The sequence below is a fragment of the Cibotium barometz genome, chromosome 16, assembly GCF_041138505.1.
Source record: "Cibotium barometz isolate CiBa-2024 chromosome 16, ASM4113850v1, whole genome shotgun sequence".
Taxonomy (NCBI): Eukaryota; Viridiplantae; Streptophyta; class Polypodiopsida; order Cyatheales; family Cibotiaceae; genus Cibotium; species Cibotium barometz.
Window position 1 is genome coordinate 49,198,791 of NC_141061.1, and position 21,736 is coordinate 49,220,526.

The 21,736-nt window shown below is 45.2% G+C and overlaps 1 protein-coding gene across 1 annotated transcript; it reads right to left on the minus strand.

Annotated features, from left to right (window-relative positions):
* Positions 1–106: 106 nt before the first annotated feature.
* Positions 107–16,636, minus strand: LOC147630699 (uncharacterized). Its single transcript, XM_086810658.1, has 3 exons — positions 16,101–16,636; positions 14,597–15,705; positions 107–675 (listed from the first exon to the last, which is right to left on the minus strand). The coding sequence occupies exons 1-3, from the start codon at positions 16,561–16,563 to the stop codon at positions 604–606; spliced, it is 1,644 nt and encodes a 547-aa protein (XP_086666784.1). The 5' UTR covers positions 16,564–16,636; the 3' UTR covers positions 107–603.
* Between the last annotated feature and the right edge of the window lie 5,100 nt (positions 16,637–21,736).

Sequence of the window (21,736 nt, forward strand, 5' to 3'; positions counted from 1 at the left end):
GCACTTAAGAATGGACCAAGCATATATTACAAAGAATTTACTCTTCATGCACTTAAAATGGTGGTTCCCCACGTTTAACTCATGTTTGGAAGAACAAATGGGGGTAAACTAATGCAAAACACTTTATAACAAAGGAATCTGAACTGTTTAGGAGTTTTGGGATGTCCACCTTGAGGCATTTGACCTATTTACGAGTTTTGGGATGTCCACATTCCAATTTTGGGATGTCCACCTTGAAGATTTCCACCTTTTGATCATTTTGGAGGGATATGAACTAGGCAATGGTAATGTTTGCTGAACCTAGAAAGGAATAAGGCATAGTAAGAGTACACTCGCCCACCAATATCATGATTATCCAAGATTATCTCTTGAATAGGGTATGTGGGCTAGTACATCCACTCTCCCACCAATACCATGATTATCCAAGATTATTTTTTGAATAGGATATGTGGGCTAGTAAGGGCACCCCCACTGACAGCCCTTCGAGTATCTGCTCACTTGCTCTGTTTCACCCACTTTTGAATTGTGCACCATGGCGAGGCAGTCCAGCACGCCGTCTAACTAGGTTGTAGCCCATCCAATGATTGAAGAAGACCTGACTCACTACCACTTTGCAGTAACCCAGTTCAACCACTGTCCAAAAGCATAGCTCGACAATTGTTCAGGTAGTTCATCCTGTCAAAGAGATGAAATAGAATTAGAAAGCTGAAAATTTTCACAATGTAGCTTACAATAACCTGCCATGTGCATATTATATATATATATATATATATATATATATATATATATATATATATGGGATGCTTGTGTTCTTGCCTAGGCCTTGGGCACTATCACCAGCCCGGACATTTCCCAATATGAAAGAGGTCTCTAGTGGACCCAGAGACGTCTAAATATTTGGAAAGTACAAGCTTTGGTGAATGCAAAAATGGGCATTGGAGCTCAAGTGTCAAGTGGAAAGCATATATGGCAAGCTCCCGAGGATTTGGGATTGAAACACGTTTCTACATAGTGCTCACATACATTTCTAATAAAGTGGAATACAAAGGAACATACTCCTAAAAGCTAGGAGGGTTCCTATTTTTGGACAACCCCAATGCCAATTCCGTTCGCATCATTACGTACGTAAGCTAAGCAAATGGGGGGGACTTGCTAAAGCACCACAAAACATCTACAAGTTGGGATTATTTTTAGAGATGAAGATAATGGGGGAAGGGGACCACCTCTTAAATTGGGACAAGTCGCAAGATAGTGGATCAAAGTGAGAAGTTTTGTCATTATAGCTTTTACTTGCCATTCTAGCTCACGAGAGCCCCAAATCTGTAAATTGGAGCCCTCTCTCTTCAATCAAGCAAGCTCTCTACCACCTCTATAGGCTGCCCTAATGTTGGTTGCTCTCTCTCTCTCTCTCTTCTCTCTCTCTCTCTCAAGCTACCCATGGAGTATACCCACTGTTGAGGATTGTTTTGAAGACTTCCATCACGAAGAAATCTTGAAGGCAAGGGTATTTGATCATTATGTTATGATTTTCAGCCATAGGGCATTTGTCTTTTTAATTGGTTATATATGGACAGCCTGGGTACTTGCTGCAACAATTGGGCATGTATTTGAGCCATTAAGCACTTGCTATTACCTTGGGGTATTATATATCAGCCATATGGGTTTATGGACAGCTTTATTGTCACGTGACCATATCTGTACAACATGTGCAAGTCTTAAGAGTGGTAACTGGCTCTTCGTGAGCCCTTGTCCGGACAAGCCAGCCACAGATCCACCATAGAGGGTCATTTTCATGTGTGCATGTCCTCCACATGAGGTCAGTGCATGTTCCGCGAGCCTGTCACGTTACTATACTTCCTAAACAAGGTTTGACTAGTTATGTTTACATGGCCATGCTTGTTGCATGCGCAGAAGCCTTGTTGTACTGATCCACAAGCATACTTATGAACATTGATGCTAATTAGCTTAGATTTAAGACACAGAGGAGAGAGAAGAAGAGAGAGATTAGTGTTCAAGTTCTTGTATTACTATGGTACAAAAAGATTGCTTACTGCTTGTACAAGATGTGGCCCTACGGTTAGACCCATAGGGGTTGACCTAGGCCCCTTCTACATATTCACTACTATGCTATGACTTAATGATGAATTATGAACTGAACTATGTTAAACATATTGTGGTTCTTATATATGTTGCTCACGCTCCAATCGGCCAAAAATGCTGCTGTTAGCCAGCAAAGACAAGCACAAAAATGCCTTTTTAATTCTTTAGCTGCTGTACTGTATGGTTGCTTAGTCCATGCTGCTACCTGACCAACCGACTGTTGTATGGAGCCCTGTTTGCCAGCCAACAGGCCCCATACACTCCCCAATGGGCTGTGTCACCATTTAGTCCATCTCCATTTCTGGAGCCGCTTCTATGGGACTGTCACTCCATAGAGCGGCCAGCTTTGTGCCATGTTCACATGGGACCAGGCCAGTGTCCCATGTGAAAAGGCCAGTCTTTTGGTGTCACAAGAGCCAGATTATTGCCACCCGTGTGTGACCAGTGTTGTGTCACATGGACGGGAGCCTATTGGTGCCACCCGTGTATGGCCAGGATGGTGTCTTACCTATGGGACGGTCACTCCATACGAAGACCAGGACATTTTTTTATATTTCTGTCGCACTAGTTTTTGTGCCCGACAAGAACTTCTTGTACAAGTTTCATGAAAGGGAGATTTCGTCCATTACATGTGCACATGCATTTATGCCTGCATGCATAAACTTGTTTTTGCATGACTTGTTTGCGTGTGTTTGCCTGTTATGCCGTGCCAATACACTGGACGGGGATGCCCCCAGTGTACCGTGTAGTGCTATTTGCTGACTCGTTAGTGTGGCGTGTGAACAGGTGGTAAGTATTACCATTTTTCCCTTTTAAAAATGTAAAATTTATAAGTTATGGCCAACTTTAATATTTATAGGCCAATGTGTTCACACACATTTAAAGTAGGGATTGGACATTATTATGTTAGGGTGCCCATGAGCATTTTAAATACCCTTTTTAATATAGTGTACCCTTTTTAAAAACCTTTGGATAAACTCTTGCATGAGTTATTATAGAAATAAATCACACGTGGGAAGCTGGTTGCTCATTTTCTCTATCGCTTGCTATTCTCCCCCTCGTTCTCCATCGCCTACCTCTTCTAGGGCTGGTTTTGTTGCATTTTTCTCATCGCTTGCTTCCCATGGATTGTACTTGCTGCTGAAAACCCACACGTGTGCTGAAAATCTGGTTGTACTTGCTGCCCACGTGGACTGTACCTGCTGAATATCAGATTGTAATTGCTGCCCACGTGGACACCTGCTGAAAATCAGATTGTACTTGCTACCCTGCTGGATTGTACCTAATTGTACCCGCTGAAAATCAGATTGTACTTGCTGCCCTGCTGAACTGTACCTGCTGCCGAAAACCCACACGTGTGCTGAATCTAAAAACTGTACTTGCTGAAATCTGATGGTACCTGCTGCTGAATTTCACACGTGTTACATTTGGATTGTGCTGGCTGAATCTGGACTGTACTTGTTGAATAGTACCTGCTACACCAGATTGTACTTACTGTACCATGTACCAGGAAGTTCTTCCTGGTGTGGTTAGTATTTTTCCCTGTGTGGTGGTGCTAACCGCGCCCTCAGAGCCTCTGAGAGCCAATGAAGGCTAGACCCACCAAGGAATTTGGGAGCAAAGCTCCTTGGGGAGAACCAAGCCATGTTTCCTCCGCAGTGTACCCCTTAGCCTGCGTTAGTACGGGCATGCTTGTCAGTGCACGGTCTTGGAAGACCAATGAAAGGCAGGTGTGCACCCAGTGAAGGTGGGAATGAGCCTGTCATTTGAGGCTACTCCGACCAACACATCTTCATCAACTTGAACTAGTTTGGTTGAGTTGTTTTCACTCCCTCGTGGAGAAATCTGGCCTATCAAGCCCGTGCCACTTGTACTTATAAATACTCCAAGAAATACAAAATGTATTGAAGGGGCGCGCGCGGGGGGGGGGGGGGGGGGGGGGGGGGTCCGACCCCAGTGCTGGTGTCATGTGTATTTTGGTATTTTCCAGTATTTATGTTGCTGATGTTGTTTCCATTGTTAACTTCAATTAAGTTAAGTGTTCTAAATATGTGTATATTGTCTTCCGATCTGTAGGCCTCCTATAGGAAGCGATCATACGCTACCAAGCTAATGATGCAAATGATGGTACTTCTGATGCTGATGATCATGTTGATGACCATGCTGGTGATAATGATGTACTACTGCTGATGAAGATGCTTCTACTACTAATTAGGGATTAGGCAGTTCATGCTGAAGATTAAGCCACGGCACGGATATGCACGTGACAATGCCCGTAGGTCTTATAAGCTCTGCTACCTTGTACAGGTTCACACTTCCACTACAAGGGGGATTTGTAGACATATGCTCACTTATAGTAGTGCTACGTGTGAACAGGGCTTAACCAAGGACACTTTTTCCACGTGGTTTTTCCCCTTGGATATCAAGTGTGAAAGGACACTCTATCCATATAACTTTTGTACTTCTATATTATATGGATGTGACTCACATGCAAGGGTTGACTTTCTCTCATCATTAGAATGTATTAAGATATCATCAAAGAAAGTACCCCAAGGCAGCAACATAATGGGGACTTGAATTTCATCCACTTCTTCTCTCCCGCTGCCTGTTCTTTGCCTGCTCCTTTCAAACATTCCCTCCCTCTACAATGGGAGGGTCTGTAGATGACAAAATCAGCCAGCTTGATCATATCCTTAGGGATCTTATCAAGGACCAGAAGAAGACATTGGACAGCACCATCACCGCCATCAAGAAGGACTTATTGACGCGCATGGGGAAGCTGGAGGCCGAAGCAAAAATATGGAAGGAAGAGAAGCTTACCATGCAAGAGAAGTGAGAGAAGGAAAAGCTCGCCATGCAGGAGGAAATCAACCTTTTGAAGGGCGAAGTGGCATCCTTACGCGATCGTCCACGGGAGGAAGGAGAGACTCTTGAGGTGGACAAAGAGGCGATCAAAGAAGAGATCACCAAAACTCTCACCCACACAATCGAGGGGAAAATGGAGGCGGCCCGCGAAGGATGGGTAGAAGTGATGAAGAAGAACATCAAAAAGGAGGTGCAAGAAGATATACAAGTGATGAAGAAGAACATCAAGAAGGAGGTACAAGAAGATGTACACATGATGCAGTCTACTCTTGATGAAGAGAAGATGCGACGGATTCGGCGCCTCAACATCCGAGTCACAGGGATACCAGAGAGCACTACCTCCACGCCCGAGATTGACGGGCGGAACCTATGTACCAAGCTAGGACTAAAGGAGGATGAGCCGCTCCCATTCACTAGAGTATGGAGGACAACCCCAAAGGACTCCACCAAAGGCAAGGCCTTAGTGCTACAGTTCCCGGACGAGGAGAGTAGGATGAGCTTTATGAGAAGACGGGCTATCTTGAGGAGCTTGCCAGGGGACCCCATCTACTTCGATGATGACCTCACATGGATGCAACTGGAGCATAGAAGATTATGCATGCCGAAGATCAAGGCGACACGCAAAGAAGGGAAGAAGGCACATTATAGGGATGGTCACATCTACATTGATGGGAAGAGGGTCGAATAGCGCCATCTTGCCTATGAGACACGGAGGAAACAACATGAGGACAAAGAGATACACATAGCAATCTGGAACTGTAATGGAGTCCTATGGACACATCCAGGGAGACTTGAGGAGGTGGAGGAGGGCCGGGATATCATCTTGCTGACAGAGACACATGAGAGCCCGGAGAGGGGCTTACCACGAGTTGAGGGTTATCAGTGGGAGTCAGCTCACTGACACGGGATGAGACAGGCCACCTCCCGAGGTTCAAGAGGTATTGCAGTGCTTTTCAGGCATGGGTTACATGAGCATGTTCGAGTCGTAGCACATGTGGATTAGCTTACGCCTCTCGGCGACCAGATGGATTTATATCGCCCTTTGCTACTTTCCTCCGAAGGGACCGCGGTTTGCCACCACCGAGGAGCCGGGTGGAGGAGAGGCTAGTGAGTCTCCATACTCTGTCTTATCTGAGGAGATCTTACACTATTCGACACTGGGAGAAGTCTTCTTGATGGGGGACTTCAATGCACGGACTCAGAGCAGACAGTGCGAGATCTATGACTTTGAGGATCCCCTGAGACTAGAGCCGCTAGCTACAGAGGATACAGGGACCACTCGGATCTCCGCTGATGGAGGAGCTGACAGCACTGGATATGGGCAACATCTGCTGCAGCTTGGGGCCCGACACCATCTCGTTATTTATAATGGTGGCCAGATTCAGGTGGGTTGACTTGCTTTCCAATGGGAGGCGGCAGTAGTACAGTGGATTATGTGATGGGATCCCGGGAGGCAGCAGATATGGTGTCTCACTTCACCGTACCACCATGCCCCATTGGGGCGGATCATACATACCTATCCCTCACTTTCAGGAGCTTATTGGAGACCCACCCACCCATCATACAACCACCACGCACTATTTTTCACTTCACTCAGGACCTAGCCGAGGGTGTACGACTATCATGTTCATGATCAGCTATTTGCCTTAGATCCATCGGCACCCATGGCAATGCTCACCTCCCAGCTCTCACATGTACTTCACTCCACAGCCGCGAGGAGTTTCCCATACCACATACAGACAGGACGGCCACCTACATCTGGGAGCATGCCCCAGAACCGATGGTATGATGATGAGTGCAGAAACCTTTACTGCAGTCTCCGAGTGCAGAGGGCTCGCGGGGAAATCACCCAGAGGCAGGCAGGCAGGAGGATGCATACTCTCACCCGCCGTAAGCGGCGAGCTTATGAGGAGGCTCAGTACTGGGACACACATCACATGCTCATGAGCAGAGATGCTGCTGCTGCTTGGAGGAGACTCAGAGAGCCCCGTCCTCCCACACCTATTGCCGATCCTCAGACCTGGCAGACATATGCAGAGAGACTTTATGATGTGCCTGCACAGCCCCCTATACCACAGCCCACAGAGCCATGCCCCACAGTCTCCACCTTCTTCACCCCACCTATGGTTAGGAGGGCCATATGCCGACTCCAACATGGACGGGCGACAGATCATACAGGATTACAGGGAGAGCATCTCATCTATGCTATTGATACATTGGCACCATTTCTTGCTCATCTCTTCAACAGAGCTCTGTCAGAGGGGTTTCCGGCTGAGTGGACGATGCACACTATTGTGCCGATCCATAAAGCGGGAGATGTACTAGACCCCGGGAACTACATGACCATCATGATTGGCCATATATTGGCCAAACTATACGGGGCAGTTTTGGAGGCAGAGCTGAGCACTCATGCAGAGGTTGGGGGATTGAGAGCAGCAGGCCAGGCAGGCTTCCGTCGAGCCTTCTCGACCATCGACCACATTTTTACGTTGAGGTGTCTGATTGATCAGGCCAAGGCACGGAGGCAACGGCTCTATTGTTGCTTTGTGGATTTCCGCAAGGCATTTGATACTGTGCCCAGAGAGCGCCTCTTTCGGTGACTACAGACACTAGGCATACCTTCAGACATGATGTGGGGCATATACAGGCTATATGAGCAGGTCTTTGGGAGAGTCCGATGCCCAGGAGGCTTGTCCGACACAGTTGCTAGCACCATTGGTGTGAAGCAGGGGTGCCCGCTCTCCCCCACGCTCTTTGGGCTCTATATTGATGAGGTGGTCGACTACATCACACAGGGAGGAGGCTCTGGGGTTGAGCTATCAGGTATTACTGTCCATGTTATGCTTTATGCTGATGACATCATCTTGGTATCTGACACGCAGGTTGGGCTTCAAAGACACCTTGTGGCTCTTGATGACTTCTGCGCACAGCAGGGGCTCACAGTGAACCTTGGGAAAACCAAGGTTATGATCTTCCACACTTCACCCGCAGTCAGGAGCCACACTACTCTCACATTAGCAGGAGGGCGGGTCGAGGTGGTGAGCTCTTATGTTTACCTTGGCATCACATTTACTAGCTCAGCTGGACGCTTCTCCATGGCTCCATGACCAGAGAAGGTGGACCATTGGGACTTCGTGCGACTGATGGTTTACTTGAGCCTTGGGACCCTGAAATCCCAGAAGATTGGGCACTGAAGACTTGACGAACAATGGACCAGGACAGTGTACTTGGCCACTGAGAATGGTGCAGGACAGTGTGCCTGGCCATAAATGTAGATACACATTTGTGAATGTCCATGAAATGAAAAGTCACTGTATCATGACCACATTACGTTTTCTGATGTGGTCACGAAAGAGAATGTTGGTCAGATGACCTGAAGGAATGCTTTGGACATATCTCCTAAATTTTAGGAAAAACTGCTATTTTTGGCCAGTTGTCCCGATCTGGAATCTGTTCGCGTCATTACGTCAAGATTGATGAGAGGAATGATAAGTGCTGAAGAAGTGATGTCAAATTGTGAACGAGCCGAGATAATTTTTAGCTGAGAAGGTTCGATGCGGGAAAACAAAGCATGAGCGCCAAGTGTCAAATTTTGACAAAATTTCCTTCTACAGAGAAGCTGGCGCCCAATTTCCACAAAAAGGGAGTTGTGCTCTCATTTTTCAGCTATGGTGGATCACAGGTTGGCCAAGGAATGCAAGCTTTTCCCCTGTTTTATGTAGAGTGGTGCTTTGTCTTGCATAATCACTCTCTTTATCCCTCTTTTATGATATGGTTATGCCTGCAGAAAGGCTATTTCATTTGACATGTACAGCCTATGTGGTCAGATGCTTGGTTGCTGACCTCAATTGAACAGGGACAGGTGTAGCTAACTGCTACACCCAAGCAGGAACAGAAGAGGGTCATAACCTCTTCAAGCAGGTGTCCGATTCAGCCCTGTTTAGGGACTGTTTTTGGACTGTTTTGCAAGGGACTTGACGCCAGGATTTAGGGCAATTGTGCCCAAAGGTTAGAGGATGGTACAGAAAGTGAACAGAGAGGATGGTACAGAAAGTGAACAGGAGCTGGAACAGGACCCAAACCAGTGCTGTGCAGAAAATTACAGTCCGCTGTAATTGACTGTTTTGGCTTATTTGAGTGGTAGAAGGCCAAGGAAGAGGACCAGGGACTTGGGACTTTGTTCAGGGAAGGTTTATTTACCGAAATGCTGCCGAAATTTCCTTAGAACAGGGGTTTCTTGGCTGTGAATTGCTCTTGTAACTACAGATACCATACCCTACTCCCAGTTACTTCTTACCGTGCAGTGCCTTTGTCTGAGCAGGTAGAGAAGTATTGTTGTGGGCTGCCCAAGGAGGTGCGTGACTATTGTATCAAGACTCGAGTAACGAACATGTCAGAGATGATAGAGAATGCTATGACCGCTAATGCGTTACTCACTGGAGTCTCATCTGGATTTAAAGGCAGTAAGAACTCAAGCAAGAAATCTGAAAAGTCAGGGCATGCTGCGCGTGATGCAAAAGGGTCTACAGAGACGCGGTATAAGAAGTTGCCAATGCCCAAGAGAACTTCCGAGGAGAGACAGGCTTTGAGGGATGCTCGGAAATGTTTTTACTGTACAGAAGAGGGACATATGTCTTTTAATTGTCCCAAGAGAAAGTCCCAAAAGGACTTTGACAATAAAGGAGAGCCCAAGTCAAAGAAACCAAAACCTTCTGCAGGGTTAGTTCCTGATCTCGTTGGGGAACAGCTAGGTGGTGAAGAGACCGAGTTGTGCAGGGCATGGGACAAAGTGAGAGATCAAAATGCCTTGATATTCTTTGACACAGGTGCTAGAGCCAACTTTATTTCACCGGATTTGGCTGGCCGATTGGGGATTCGTGCAGAGGAGATAGGGCCGTTATATGAGGCTAACATGGCTTGTCCAGGGTATGCTGAACCCGTCACTCCTATTATTGGGAAGCTCAAGCTTCATTTACAGGGTTATGTGGACAGCGAAGAGTTTTTCATCATGCCACTTGATGGATGTGATGTTTTGTTGGGAATGCCATGGTGCCACAGAGTACATGCGGTGGTGGATACATACAATAGGAAGATCACTCTGACTCATAGAGGGAAAGAACATGTTTTGGATGTAAAACTTAAAGGGGAATCTATTCCTATTGTATCAGCTTCGGCAATTTCATCAGTAATGAAAAAGCATCTTTCCGCGTACTTGATTTATGTAAAGGATGCAAAAGATGATGAGTCTAAGTCTAATTTGTCTATGTTAGATAAGGGCAGGACTGATTTCTTATGTGGGTTCCAAGATTGTTTTTCCGAGTCATTGCTAGGGGAACTTTCTCCGAAGAGGCCAGAAGATCATGCCATTGATCTAATTCCTGGTAGTACTCCACCAAATAGACCGCCGTACCGTGTTAGTGCATCCCAACAAGAAGAAATTATGAGTCAGGTACAGGAGCTTTTGAATAAAGGGTTGATACAACCTAGCTCATCACCCTTTTGCTCACCTGTACTCTTAGTTCAAAAGAAGGATGGTTCTTGGCGCATGTACTACAGGGTGCTGAACAAGAATACCATCAAGAATCGATTCCCCATTCCGAGGATCGATGACATTATGGACCGCTTACAGGGCTCCACAGTCTTTGGTCGTATTGACTTGAAAAGCGGGTATCATCAGATACGTATTAGACCCGAGGATGTGCATAAGACAGCCTTTCGAACCTCGTTTGGGTTGTATGAGTTTTTGGTTATGCCCTTTGGTTTGACAAATGCACCTGCCACATTTAACAGAATGATGGACAGGATTTTCAGGCCTCATAGAGCCTTTGTGGCCACGTTCTTTGACGATATGTTTGTGCATTCACAAACTAAGGAGGAGCATAGAAGGCATTTGGCCATCGTGTTTGCAGAACTCAGGAACCATAGGCTCGTTATTAATGGCAAGAAGAGTGAGTTCTTCTTGCAAGAGATACATTTCTTGGGGCATATTGTGTCTAAGAATGGAGTCCGTATGGATCCATCGAAGATGGAAGCAATTCTTAACTCGCCAGATTTGAGGACCGTGCATGATGTACGCAGCTTTTTGGGATTGTGTTCCTATTACATGCGATACATCCGGTATTTTGCTGAAATTGCTTCGCCCCTTCATGCCTTAACAAAGAAGGCAACTCCGTTTAGATGGGCTGATCAGGAAATTACAGCCTTCAAAAAGCTCAAAGAAAAGCTTACTTCGGATCCAGTATTGGTGTTACTGGACCTCCGAAAGGCTTTTGTTGTCCAGTGTGATGCATGTGGAAACAGCATTGGGGCAGTTCTCATGCAGGAGGGACATGTGATAGCCTATGAGAGTAGAATATTACAAGATGCCGAGAAGCATTTACAGGTTTATGAGAAAGGGATGTTGGCTGTAATTCATGCTCTTTCTACATGGAAACACTATTTGCTTGGGGCTGATTTCACTGTGCAGACAGATCATCAGACCTTGCGTTATTTTCTCACGCAGACTAAGCTTTCAGAGAAGCATCTGCCATGGGCAAACTTTTTGTCTATGTTTCACTTCCAGATTGTGCATGTGGAAGGCAAAAAGAATGTAGTGGCAGATGCTTTGTCACGCAAGCCACAGGTCTCAGTAGTTTCACTTGCTTATCATCATGAGCTTGATGAAATGAAAGAGCAGTATGCCCATGATGAGGACTTTGAAAGGTTGTATGATCAGATCTCTGAGGGTCAGCGGCATGAGCACTATACTCTCAGGGATGGGTTTTTGTTGATGCATGGCAGACTATGTTACCAGGCCATTGCGCCTCAAGGTTATGATTGAAAGTCATGCTCCACTGTATGCAGGACATAGAGGAATTGATGCCACGGTAAAAAGCAGTGGAGACTTTCTTTTATTGGCCAACCTTGAGAAGAGATGTTGATGCCTTTGTTAGGCAATGCATCGTTTGTCAGAAGGTAAAGTTTGACCATCAAAAGACACCAGGTTTATTACAGCCTTTACCTATTCCAGATAGACCTTGGGAGAGCATTGCCATGGATTTTATATTTGATCTTCCACGGACACAAACGGGCAATGATGGCATTTGGACTATCATATGCAGGTTCAGTAAGCAGGCTCATTTCATTTCCGTGCGTAAGACGATCAAAGTTGATCATATGGTGAAGTTGTTCATGGCGAACATCTTCAAGTATCATGGCTTGCCTACTCTATCATTAGTGACCGTAATCCACGGATGACGAGTTTGTTCTGGAGAGGGTTGTTTGACAACATGGGTACAACTCTCAAGTTTTCATCTTCATTTCATCCACAAACAGATGGTCAATTGGAAGAGGCTAACTCTACAATGTTGGATTTTTAGTGAATTTTAATGTTTTATTCATGGGTGGCCCCTAGGCCTTAGTGGCCCCTAGGGAACTTTAATAAATATAAAAGTTGGGGCCCAAGGATAAGTTTGGAGAAAGGCCACTCCACTTTTGGAGTTACACGCCTCTCTCATCTCTCTCTCTCTCTCTCTAGCTTTTTGGGAATACGTGCAAGCAAGCTTCATGCGTAGAGAAGAGAAGAAGACTGTCGACTGTTTTGCTGCTGTGTGTGAGAAGCGCAAGCTGTTTAGACAGGCCGTACCACAACAAGTACAGGTGTACGGATTGCTGCAGGTTCAGGTAGCGCTGACAGAAGCTGAAGGCGGGTACAGTACGTGCTACAAGTTGTGCTGCTGGTACAGGCGCAGCTGATAGGACAGCACAGACCATAGTCACAAGGGAACGGGAACGTTTTGGGGAACGGATGACTGTTTGGAACGGGAACGAAAAGCTTGAATAAAAGGGAACGGAATCGGGAACGCCACATCATTGCATAAATGTGTTTATAAATTTACTTTATATATCTATAAATGCTTTGGAAAGAGGCATAGTAAAGAAAGAACCTCAAACCATCTCAGTAGTGGCCATGATAATGCATAGATGTGTTCTACATGATACATAGTTCACTTATATTTCTTACATGGTCTGCGGTGCCATTTTGGAACGGGAACGGGAACGGCTATCTCTATGGAACGCGTTCCCCCGTTCCAAGAGCTTGGAACGGCGTTCCCTTGTGACTATGGCACAGACACCTGTACGGACAGGTACAGGCTGACACAGACAGCGCAGACCTGTACGGACAAGTGCAGGCTGTCAAGTACCGTTCTGTCCAGCAGGTACAGATGGAATCAGCTGCAGGCGCAGAGAAAGTACGAACAGGTACAGTACGCTGACCTGTACGGATAGGTACCGGCTTCTGTGCTGTTCTGTCCTGAACAGACTGCAGGTGGTGCATCTCTTGCTGTAGCAGTTTGCAGGCAGTGCTTTACCAGAGTTTATTTGGTACATCAGTCAAGAGGCAAGTACAGACAGTTTCTTGCAAGTACATACTGGTACGATTGGCCTCACGAATGCAGAACCACGTGCTGATTTGGTAAGCTCTGAACTTGTCCATCTTTCTTTCTTTCCATTGGCTTATGTCTGCTGCAGAGTTGTGCTATCTGGCCCCTTGTGAGAGGAGGGGTATGGCAGATTGAAAGGGTGGAAACAGAGATTGGACAGTGGATGTATGTTTGTGCTGAATTGTGAAACCATGTACATGGGATATGCCAGATGTGTGCTCACGGCTACCCTGCTGAATGGTCATGGCTGATCAGAGGGAAACACAGAGTGTTGCTTTTGTGGGACACAGATCTGTGTGTGAATCCTCTGTGCTAAGAGGTCTTGTGGGCTGCCAGATTGGACATACAGGTGTATTCTCTTGGCTGGTTTTGTTGTACTCAGCTTTACATCATTTTGAATTTGAATAAAGAAATACCGAAAGGGGCGCCAAGCTTTGGGGCCAACAGGTGTCGGTTTCATTACAGTTTTTGGGGCATTCTAGCTCCAATTAAATTTGTTTTTATATTTGGACTACAAGTGGAAGGGTGACTGCTAGTCTACCGCACTTTGGTTTCTACCAGAGGCCGGTTTCAGGGAGACTCTCTCTCTCTCTCTCTCTCTCTCTCTCTCTCTCTCTCTCTCTCTCTCTCTCTCTTATTCCCCCTGACAGAGAGCTCTCACTGACTTCTTCCATACCAGCACTCCGAGGGCCGATCCACCCATCATACCCAGACCAAAGGCTAGTGTAGGAGCTCGGCCGAGAGGTGTGACACTCGACAGAGCCACTGAGTTATGCAGAGCTCGACGCCCCAGACCCCATGGCCCTCGCCCATGGCCACGCCACCACAGGAAGATCCAAGCCATCATCTCCCATCATCGCAAGACCTCGCACCAGCTCAATTTTACCACCTTGAGCACCATGTCACAGCGGCCCATGAGGGATGTATTAGGGTGATATGAGAGCTCTCTGCTCATGTACCTAGATCAGATTTTAAAGTTCTAGATTTTTGTTATCTTTCTTTATTACTATTTTGTACCCAGGATTATGTACCTCATGGATATGATGTAACCTTTTGGTCTCATAGGTCATTTTGGCCTTTTGAAGACATTAATACAACTTTCTTTCTTTCTTTCTTTCTCCATTCAAAAAGCAAGCTTTCTCCCCACAAACACACAATACTGCAGACAAAGAACGTGTGGAAAATATTCATTGAAAAGTAATACATACCTTTTCCATACCCATACTGAAATTATCAAGAGAAAGGTACCAGTTTCCTTCACCACCCACAAGACTGTGACCATCATCATCAACGTCACTTTGGCTGCTGTCGAGCCCTTCCACATCACTCCAATCATCATTTCTCCTCCTTTTCTTCTTCTTCCTCTTCTTCCTCCTCTCCTTTATGCCCTGTTTATCCTTCTTTGCCTTGAATTTTTCACCTTGAGAACCATGCCAAAACTCAATCGAATTTGCAGAAAGCAAGGCTTTTAGTGATGCAGTCGACATGTATTCCTCCCTGATCAGAACTTGGATGGACCACGACTCAAGTGCCAGCCATTTGACCATTTCCCACTTGTTAAACTTCAACCCTTCCCTCCGTAAAGCCCAATGCTTCCTATCACACATTGATTTACTGCACTTCAGTTCTAATAATAAAGAGCTCAAGGTGTTGTATTCCTGTATGTTTTCCTCGTCATGGAGCACACGCAGAAGCTGTCGTGAGTGAGAAACGCAAGCATTACAAAGCATTACACACTGGAGAGAAGGGCATTCTGCTCCCATTCTAAGAACTTCCACTAGCCAGCTATGTTTGCATGTTGTATCCCTAATCGAAGCGTGGCTACTTGCTGATTGTGATAAAGCCAGGCTTAGGCTATTTACAAACTCAAGAAGCTTTTTCTCGCCCAAAAAGGAAAGAAGGCGTTGACACAAATGAGAAAAAGCCTCCTCGGAAAGAAAGTGCTCAAGCATCTGCCACACATGAGAGGACCCATCTGCCATTCTCTGAAACAGCTTGTTGATAAAATAATCCATGTCCAAAGAAAGTATGTTGCCTTCCTTGAGAGAGTCCCACAGCTCATCAGAGCTCCAGAATTCGGGCACATAATCCAAAAAATTTTCTACCGTCCTCAGAACGTCAAGATCGAGAAAATAATGAGGCTTTGATGCTACTGTAGCAGGTGCTTGCCCGTGTGTCCCTTTCCATTCCAATTCCTTCCAGTACCTGTCCCGATGGATAAATGCAAAATGAGCCAAGGCTTGGGCTCCTAGCTCGTTCTCTTTTTTACAAGAACTAGAAAAATTCTCGAACCAACCTAGTATCCGCTTGGGATGGCCTGTTCAAAGATGAGGAAAACCAGTCAGCTAAAGTTGATGTTAATGTCTTTGACATCATCTACAAATGCACATGCATTTAGACCACCACACGACATGATAATTCCATTCGCAACAAATCAACCACACTACACAGGCACTACCGGCAGGGCACTCGCACTCTGTAAGCATTCTGTTATCCCCAAATATGGGTACGGACAACCTTAAAATACTGTAAGAGCATTCTGTATACCCTGAATTTCTGTACACCCTTTCTGTAAACCCTGAGCCTGTGTACGGTCTTCCATTCAATAAACACCAGTTCATGAAAGCAAGGCTTTCAGGGTTAGGGTTTAGTGCAAGTTTAGGGTTAAATTAAAAGATAAATAGTACAGGATTAGGGTTCCAGTGCACAGACCTGAGAAGAACTGGCGGATGAACTTGCTGTCTTTGCCAAACAATCGCATGACTCTCTGGGGCTGCTTCTCGCAGGCCAAGCGCAGAGCCTGGCGGCATAAAAGCTCATCGAAATTATCATCCCCATCGCCATGGCCATCGGAAAACTCTGTTTTGAGGGAAGATGGCCAGATTAGGTTGAGAAAAAGGGGGGCCTTGACATGACGAGGGACGTTCTGCACGGATCCGATGTCTGTGCAGAGCCATAGACGGGCTTCGGAGCGCCCTTCTGAGGCTAGAGCTCGCCATAAGAGGTCCTCCACCGCTCCCAGCAGTTCTCTTTTCTGAGTGGCCTGAAAAAGCCAGCCCTGCTTAGAGGCAATCGTTCTTGCCTCTGGAGAGAAACCCCCATGCCCATCGTCTTTAATCTCGTCATCGCCATGGCAATTTAGATGCAAGCACAGATTGCCTTCTTCGTCCTCCATAGCTTTCAAAATAATATTATGGAGGGTACGATTATTTTATGCATTTAAAAAAACAAATAATATTCTCTGTTTCTGTAACGCTCTAACCTGGGGTTGGGCTAAAATAACTGCGGTGCCACCCCGTGTGTGTTCCTTCTCTCCCCAAAAAGAAAAAGTTTTTAACCAGAAAAAACCTTAATAATCATAGATTTAAAAATTCAAAAAACTTAATATTAGGAGCCAAAACAAGCTTTAACATACTATACCAAACAAACCTAAGGTTCACGTCGTTTTAATTAATGAGACGAGTTGAAAATGTGAGCAAAACGGGGACATATGAGTCTTAGCCTTGCCAAAAGTAGATTGTCCTTGCACCTTGCTGCTTTTTTTAGAAAATGAAAAAAAGAATATTCGGTCGAATCATGAATCTGTCACCCTAAGATGCATGGATTATAAAGGACCAAGTATTTTCTAGAGGTGTGCACTTCAAAGTTGTCCTTTCTATCTCTGCATATGGGGAAGAATCCAGGTTCAAGAAGAGACAGGTTCGCTTCATCCTGGAGCCTTCTCAACTTTTTAAAAATCTGCCTCATCTGTTGAGGAGAAGGAAAGATGCCTCATCTAATTTTAAAAAAATAGTAGTAATTGGATAAAAATATGAAGAGAATGCTTATTCAAAATTGCCTTTTCCTCTTTAACCCTCGGTGAGAAGGATTCATGTTAGGTTCACCCAAAAATGTTTCTCGAACACTAGGAAGAATGCATATCCACCCGCTTGTGCAATACAAGGAGGCGAGCAAGTCAAACAAGTGATCCTCGCACACACGTCTAGTTTTGAGATAAGACCGAGGGGGGAGTCTCTACATCTAGTTGTGCACCTCTCTCTCTCTCTCTCTCTCTCTCTCTCTCTCTCTCTCTCTCTCTCTCTCTCTCTCTCGGCGTAGGTTCTTAGCAGGGGGTTATTAGCACCTTAAGGTAATTTCATCTCTCTCCCTCTCTCTATCTTCTACAAGGATCTTCTCTCTCTTTTTTCGTGTGCATAGGCAGAATGATGCTCAATTCCTTACACGACTAGGGGAGGCACAATGTATTAGGCATGGGGAGCATTGGTGGCAAGGCTTGGGTGACCAAATGTGCAAGTAGCAATTGTGGGGTGGGGGTGTTTAACCTTTAAAGCGGTAGTAATTGTGGGGGTGTTTAATCTTTAAAGTGGAAATAATTGAATTGCCACTTTAATTAATGCAAGTATAGAAGCCCCTTTTGTGAATACAAGGCAACACAACATTTTTATGCATGAGGTTAATAGAAATGTAGCTTTATAAGGTCTAATACAATGAGGTTTAATAGAAATGTTGTTTTATAAGGTCTAATACAATGGTTGCTTTTATTCATCTATGGTTGTTTGTGTATCCTTGTTCTCATTTTCTCCATCTTCCATGGTGTTACTGTTCTCTCTTTGCTTATGCATGATATACATGCATAAGCAAAGAGAGAAATGTTGTTTTATAAGGTCTAATACAATGGTTGCTTTTATTCATCTATGGTTGTTTGTGTATCCTTGTTCTCATTTTCTCCATCTTCCATGGTGTTACTGTTCTCTCTTTGCTTATGCATGATATACATGCCATCCTTATATTTGTTTTTATATATTATAGTATGGCAATCACACTTGTTTTGTTTTTGTTCGTCATTATGCCTTTTAATTTGGTATTGTTTTGTTTTCCCCCAATGTCATTATGTCATCATCCTATACGAGGTTTATGGTTTTCTCTCTTTGATGGATGTAAAGTGATAGATATGCTTTGAGGAATATAACCAACGTGTCTATGTGTTGTGCTCATTTCGCTATGAGCTATGAGGCCCTCCATATGTTTCTCCGTTTTTTACTGCTAGATCGTCGATTAGTCTCATGAGCTCTCTCTATAAAATAGAATGAGATTGTTCCATTATTAACCACTGTAGTTAACATCATTTTTTAAGCGTGGTCATGCTTCTTGTAACTTATCCTTTTGTAACCGCGCAAAGCGCTTATTGATCAAAGAGATATGGGATGACCAAGCTTATGGCTTGTGTAATGCCGATTGTAGGAATGAGCTAGATGTACATAGAGCTAGAAAGCCAATTTCGGGCCCCCAATTGTAAATGGACAGTCGGCCATTGTAAAAAGTGAGCTCATGTATATAAGACATTTTATGGAATACGAAAAAAGGACAATCCCATTTGTCTCAATTGAGTCTTGCTCTCTCTCTCTCTCACTCTCTTGAGCTTATGGTTACTTGCTTGTGTTGTATATGCTTGCTTGCTTGATTGTTGTGTATGCATGGTGGGGATGGTGTTAATCTAGCTTCTCTTCTCCTCTCCCTTCTCTTGTCTTTCTATCAAGATCCCTCTTGTATGCATTTTGGCATTGAGTGAAGGTAGAGCTTTCCATAGCTCGCATTCTTCTTTGCTCTTCACCTAGCTTGTGAATCTCCACTTGGGTGACACAAGTGGTGGTGGAGTGAGCCCCTAGTGACCTCACATAGGGGAGTTAACCCTCATTAGGGTTCGCTAAGTGCATTTCTCTGAATCGACCCTTGCATGTTTCCTTTCTCTTCTTCTCTCCGTCTCTTGTGCAAGGTAGTATGTTTACGTTAGCATCTTTGGCGCCGCTACCAAGGATAAGCATTTAGCTTAGGGTCCTCCACACATTTCATTTGCTAGAGTCTTCACATTGCCCTGTTGGAGTGCAAATCCACTAGTTGTTGTATAAGCTTGTTGCTTGTTTTTTATTTTGTTTACAGAGCTATGGAGATCAATGGAGCATTGGAGTGTCGAAGTCGTCATCAAATGCAGGAGACACAAGTAGGCACTTGATTTTGCTCTTGAGATTCGTACAATTTCTAATTTTTGTTCAACATTTGTTAAGTTTTCACAAATAGCTTAATCATCTAATTATTATTAATTAATTAGGTTTCCTTATGCATTCTAGGTATCAATACGTAGCCAGGGACTAGCTTTAGCCCTCCATAACAACAAAAACTCAAAAAAACAATTGGGAAACACTTGAATTAGCATAAATCAGAGGAGGAGAGTAGGCAAAATTTGCACTCTGGATGAGTTTCTGAGAAGCGTATGCATGTTCCATTCTTAGTGCCACGGCCGTGTGGCAACTTTGCCACGCCCGTTCCATTCTCCTATGCATATCTTTTGATATCTCTAGAATTTAATTTGGCTGAGGGCATTTAAAAAGGAATAAATTGCATTAAACAAGGGGTACAACTGCAATGTCAGGGAATATTTGTAGGTGGCTGTTAGAACCTGCACCATTAAAAATCTATGAAAACTGAAAGCGAACGGCTGTACCATTTAGATCGTACGCATGTACCATCTGAAGCACACGCCCGTTCCTTCTCTGAAGCCACGGGCGTGGCAACTTTGCCATGCCCGTTCCCTTTGTTTTGCCACACCCATTCCTTCTTCCCTACCACAGCAAGCATACGCCCGTGTCAACTTTGCCACGCCCGTACCATCTACTTTGCCACGCCCGTACCATCTACTTTGCCACGTCTGTCAACTTCACCATGCTCGTATCTTCTGGAGCATACGCCCGTTCCTTCATCTTTCACAAGCGCAAGTTTGTTCCTTCCCGTAGCCACGTCCGTGTTTTTCGGGAAGCGTATGCCCTATGTCATCTCTGCCACGCCTGCTCCTTCTCTAAAGAAGCATACGCCTGTGTCCTCATCGAAGCGTACACCCATACCATCTTGAAAGCATACAACCGTGCCATTTAAAAAAAAACAGACTGTTCACAGAGGGGTCTAACACTGCAATTCCGCACATTCATGCACCTATGCTTGGGAAAATTGGTGCGAAACAACTCTCTTTTTGACGATATAAACTCTCTTGACACTCCCTCGCTTATAAGGTCAAACCCATCAGTCAACATAGCTTGGAGCCAAACGGTGCTAGTCTTTGACAGCACCAGTGAGAGTGAAGATCATCCCAGCACCAGTGAGAGTGAAGATCATCCCAGCACAGGACTAGTTATTCTTGACCTTGAGACAAGAGAACTAGAGGCTCAGTGTATGGACAGACCACCTATCTTGGAGCAAGACCCTACCTCCCCTACCCATTCGACAAAGCCTTGCTTCGAGGCTCCGAAATTTTATCCTGGGAAATGCACAGTCAGACGAGGGAGAGAGGTATGGAAAACCAACAGGAAAGAGAGCCAACGCCGCCTCTAGATCCTAGAGAGGAAATAGGGCAAAGTGAGAGTAATCAAACCTAGACTCATCCACTAGCATGGAGGGCCATGCCTGCCTTAGGGGTGGCTGATTCATATCGAGCCTAGAGACCAATACTAAACCCAAGGTTAGAACCCACTCTCCAAGGGCCCAAGGCGTCGTATCACATAGAAAGGGCCTACCCAGCCCCATCATATTAGCCTCGGCCCCATCAGCATACCAACAATACCCACCTCGGGGGGACCATATTCAGGGTACCATATGGGGCCAATCCTCCCATGAGACAAGGACCCCCGATGGTCTACTATCCACCCAGCCCAGCTCCTTCACCTATTGTTCCCCAACCACCAGCACCGGCTCTCCAGCCATGGTAGGGCTAACCCTTTAAATGTTAAGGATAGCCATGGAAATAGGGAGGGGGTGGCTGCTGGCATCACGCCCCCGGCACCAGCTCAACCTGTATAAGGACCCAGACAAGAGCTGAATAAACCCGCTAACATCTCTAAACTAATCACTAAGTTCAATGGGACTGGAGACCCCATACCGCACTTAGGGATATTTAACCAGATCTGTGAAGCCTTCGGCCATGTGGAGGATCAAGTTAAGGTGAGTGCCTTTGGATGGTAAAGCCGGCCAATGGTTTAGGTCTTTGAAAACAGAAGATAAGGCCACCTTCGAAGCCTTGAAAGAGGCCTTCAAGGTTGGATATTCTCGTCAAGGAACTAGATGGAGTAGTCTTGTTGAACAATTACATAATGTTAAACAAAAGGATGGTGAAACCATCTGGAATTACATCAATAGGGTCAGATATCTCTACTCCCGTTGTAGTGCCAGAGTCAAGTTCTCTAATGAAAGGCTAATAGGGAGATTTTTGGAAGGCCTAGATGACGTGCCCATTCATAATTCTTTGTATGCCTTGGCCTATACCTCCTTCAAGAAATGCTAGAGGAGGACTTCGAGGATAACTT

Coding starts and splice junctions, on each gene's coding strand:
- LOC147630699 (XM_086810658.1), bottom strand. CDS start 16,563: ATGGAGGACGAAGAAGGCAATCTGTGCTTGCATCTAAATTGCCATGGC. Junction 15,706..16,100: donor CATCCGCCAGTTCTTCTCAG/GTCTGTGCACTG, acceptor ATCTTTGAACAG/GCCATCCCAAGCGGATACTA. Junction 676..14,596: donor TCAGTATGGGTATGGAAAAG/GTATGTATTACT, acceptor TCTCTTTGACAG/GATGAACTACCTGAACAATT.